This window comes from Mus musculus, chromosome Y (assembly GCF_000001635.26).
Source record: "Mus musculus strain C57BL/6J chromosome Y, GRCm38.p6 C57BL/6J".
Classification (NCBI taxonomy): Eukaryota; Metazoa; Chordata; class Mammalia; order Rodentia; family Muridae; genus Mus; species Mus musculus.
This window is the reverse complement of record NC_000087.7, coordinates 30,360,071-30,363,665: the sequence shown is the minus strand read 5'-3', so window position 1 is coordinate 30,363,665 and position 3,595 is coordinate 30,360,071. Positions and strand designations below refer to the sequence as shown.

The window sequence follows — 3,595 nt, the reverse complement described above, 5'->3', positions numbered from 1 at the left end:
GGGAGATATCAGGTTTGTTTTAATTTTATCACAACTTAGTAAGCATGCCCAAGATCTATGTTGTCCTCTTACTTTCCAAAGAATCCATAATTCATGATTGCCATTGGTTTCAATACATGTCATTTAAACCTGTCAAATTCCAGCTATATTTGCATAAAAATAGTCCTCCTCTAACTGTGGGTTTTCATAAAGTGAAAATTGGTGTGCTATCCAGTGTGCTGCCTCAAAGAGTCAGGCAATATTTATGATAAGAAGCACAGCTTAAAGATAACCAAGGGAAAGGTTGGAACGTGAAAAATAACCACCATGGATGTTGTCAAGTCAGAAACCGAAGACTTTCTCAGAACGAAAATAAAAACAAAAATGAAACAAAACAAAACACAAACCAAACAAATAAATAAAAATCCAACAACCAAACAATAAAAACAATGCAAGGGTGAAATTCTTTGGCAGAATATTACTCAGATCATCAGGCCTTTCAGTTGGGATTTCATTTATTATTTCTAGGAGGCCATATGAAAAGGTAAAGTCGAGATGCTGAACGTTTATGAGTGTAACTAGGGAAGGAACCAGCCTGATGTTCTATGATGTAAGCTGAACTAGGGTGATGTCACAGAGCACTGGCTGAAGGTTGTGCATCTATTCCACTTGGAGGCTCTAGAATCCATTGAAGGTGAGTTCACTATCTTCACAGTGGTGTGTCAAAGCAAGGTCATTTTTTTTCCCACAGGCTTTTGGTGCCTGGTCTGTATCAGGAGATAGAATCTGAATCAGGAGATAGATAAAATCTAGGATATTTTTCTATGGGTAAGTACATTTATGAAGTAGTTTGGACCCTCATAGCTACAGAAAGCTAAAAATTTTCTCTCTTACAGTGAGTTGCTGTACATTCTACTTTCCCCATGTTTATTAGCAAGGGAAATGATTGGTCTAGGTTAGTTTATGTCCTGAATTTATTATCCTTGCTAACAATATCTAGATCACAATTCCACTAAAATGCCAAAGCTCCTCTTTGTCCATGTGTACGTTAGAAAATATTAGTGCTAAATGGCTGATATTGCCTCAACTTGTTGAGATGTTTTTGAGTTCAGTGATGCAATGGCTTCATCAAATAATTCCGAAGCTGGGTCAGGAGAAACAATAAAGAAGGACAGTGGTGTGCTGTGTCCCTGGGAAGATATTTGTGAATACAAGGACTTAGCTCAGAGCTTACAAGTACAAGAGAGTCATGGTGACCCCTCTGGCCCTTTTTTTTTCTCTTCTTCTTGATCATTGGGGGTAATAGTCATAGCACAACCTAAATTGACATAGAAATTCAAGGAGAGGATACTCATCAGAGGCAAATTAACTCAGGGCTGAAGAAATAAATGTTGATCTGAGTATGTTATTCTGAGCTCTAGAGAATTACTTGTTAATTACACTATTTTTATTGCCTTGTTTCCCTTGTTTCTTTGTTTCTTTGTTTGTTTGTTTGCTTGCTTGGTTAATTTTATTTGAGTTTCTGTATGTTTAGATTTGGCTGTCAGGAAACTCACTGTGTAGACCAGACTAGCCTTTATCTCACTAAGGTCTGCCTCACTCTGCCTCTTGAGTACTATGATTAAAGTTATGGGTCACCACCACTTCCTATTAACTTCTCCATTTGATTGTTTGTTTTATTATTTTTTTGTTTGTATTTCTGTTTTGTTTGTTTTTCGTTTGATTTTCGTTTGTTTTCTTTTACTTGTTGTTGTTGTTGTTGTTGAGACAGGGTTCCTCTCTATAGCACTGGCTGCCCTGGAACTCACTTTGTAGACCAGTCTGGTCTCTAATTTAGAAATCTGCCTGTCCTTGACTTCTGAGTTCTGGGATTAAATGTGTGTACCACCATGGCTGACTTATTAACTTCTTATTTTTATAAAATTAATTTTAGGAGCTCAAAACTGTTTAGCATAGTCTTCTTCACCTTCTCAGAAGTTCTCTTAGAGAAGAGTCTTGGTCCAGCATTCACTCCCAACCCATATCCATTGACCATCAGGAATTCATATATATGACAGAGGCAACAGCATTGTGTCTGGTTTAAACAGGCAAGATCTTCAGTCCCAGGCAATGGGCAAGTATGATATTTGAAGAGAATGGAAGCCACAAGACAGTGTGATCTAGCACAACAGGTCTACAGCCAGGTAGAAGACAACACCTCTGAAGAGTCTGAGCATGATATCACTCAAGAAGAAGAGTAGGAGGAAGCCTTCTTCCCAGGCCCTGGGGAATATTGTTGGCTGCAGAATTTCTCACGGGTGGAAGGAAGGTAATGAGCCTGTCACCCATTGGAAGGCCATCATTCTAGGGCAACTGCCAACAAACCCTTCTCTTTATTTGGTGAAGTACGACGGAATTGACAGTGTCTACGGACAGGAGCTCCACAGCGATGAGAGGATTTTAAATATTAAGGTCTTGCCTCACAAAGTAGTTTTTCCTCAGGTGAGGGATGTCCACCTCGCCAGAGCCCTGGTTGGCAGAAAGGTACAACACAAATTTGAGGGGAAAGATGGCTCTGAGGACAACTGGAGTGGGATGGTGCTAGCCCAGGTGCCATTCTTACAGGACTATTTTTACATTTCCTACAAGAATGATCCGGTCCTCTACGTTTATCAGCTCCTGGATGACTACAAGGAAGGTAACCTCCACATCATTCCAGAGACCCCTCTGGCTGAGGCGAGATCAGGTGATGACAATGACTTCTTAATAGGTACCTGGGTGCAGTACACCAGAGATGATGGATCCAAAAAGTTTGGAAAGGTTGTTTACAAAGATCTAGCCAATCCTACCGTGTACTTTATCAAATTTCTTGGTGACCTACATATCTATGTCTATACTCTGGTGTCAAATATCACTTAAATTGAAAAAAATCACAAAGTACAGAAATGTAAACTTATAGGATTGAAAAAAAATGTTTGTTTTCCTGTGTTGGGTACCTATGGGTCTTTGACAACCTCAGTATCTTTGTCAATAAAATTTGTTTTGTTCTAAAAATTAGTACGTGTGACATGACATGCTTTTAGTGAACACTTTGTTGGAAGAGATGGACTATGGTGGAAAGAACATCAAAGGAAGATGAAAGTTGCAACTCAGGCTGTGAACAGTGCATACATCTAATATCACACAGGCTAAAATGGACAGGACTTAGCTTCTGTGGTCTGCATAGTGAGCAAGGAATTGGAGATATGACTTAGAGGAGCAGGGATGGCAGCAAAAGATGGATTTTTAGGAAGAAGGGGAGAAAGACAGGACATAGATAGAATCTCTGGTATGAAGTCTGAGGGAGAAACAACAAGTTGGGGAAAGAGTGATAGGAAAAAGGAATGTGGACTTGTTACACAAAGTGCAACCCAGAAAACTGATCCAAAGAGACTCAGAAATCAGACAAAATAAGGTTTCATTTGAATAATGAAACCAAATGAAACTTGTCTCTCATTTAAGATTTATTATCTTTATTTATATGGGTGGGAATAGGGCATGAGCTTGAGAGTATAGGTGACCACAGAGACATGAGTTGTCAGATCCCATGGAGCTGGCATTAAAGCTGATTGTTAACCATTGGATATGAATTCAAGAA

General features: G+C 39.2%; 1 protein-coding gene across 1 annotated transcript; it reads left to right on the top strand.

Annotated features, from left to right (window-relative positions):
• The first annotated feature begins 659 nt into the window (after positions 1–659).
• Gm28093 (predicted gene 28093) lies at positions 660–3,012 on the top strand. The gene is made up of 2 exons (NM_001373922.1): positions 660–807; positions 1,913–3,012. The coding sequence occupies exon 2, from the start codon at positions 2,194–2,196 to the stop codon at positions 2,875–2,877; it is 684 nt and encodes a 227-aa protein (NP_001360851.1). The 5' UTR covers positions 660–807; positions 1,913–2,193; the 3' UTR covers positions 2,878–3,012.
• Positions 3,013–3,595: the final 583 nt, after the last annotated feature.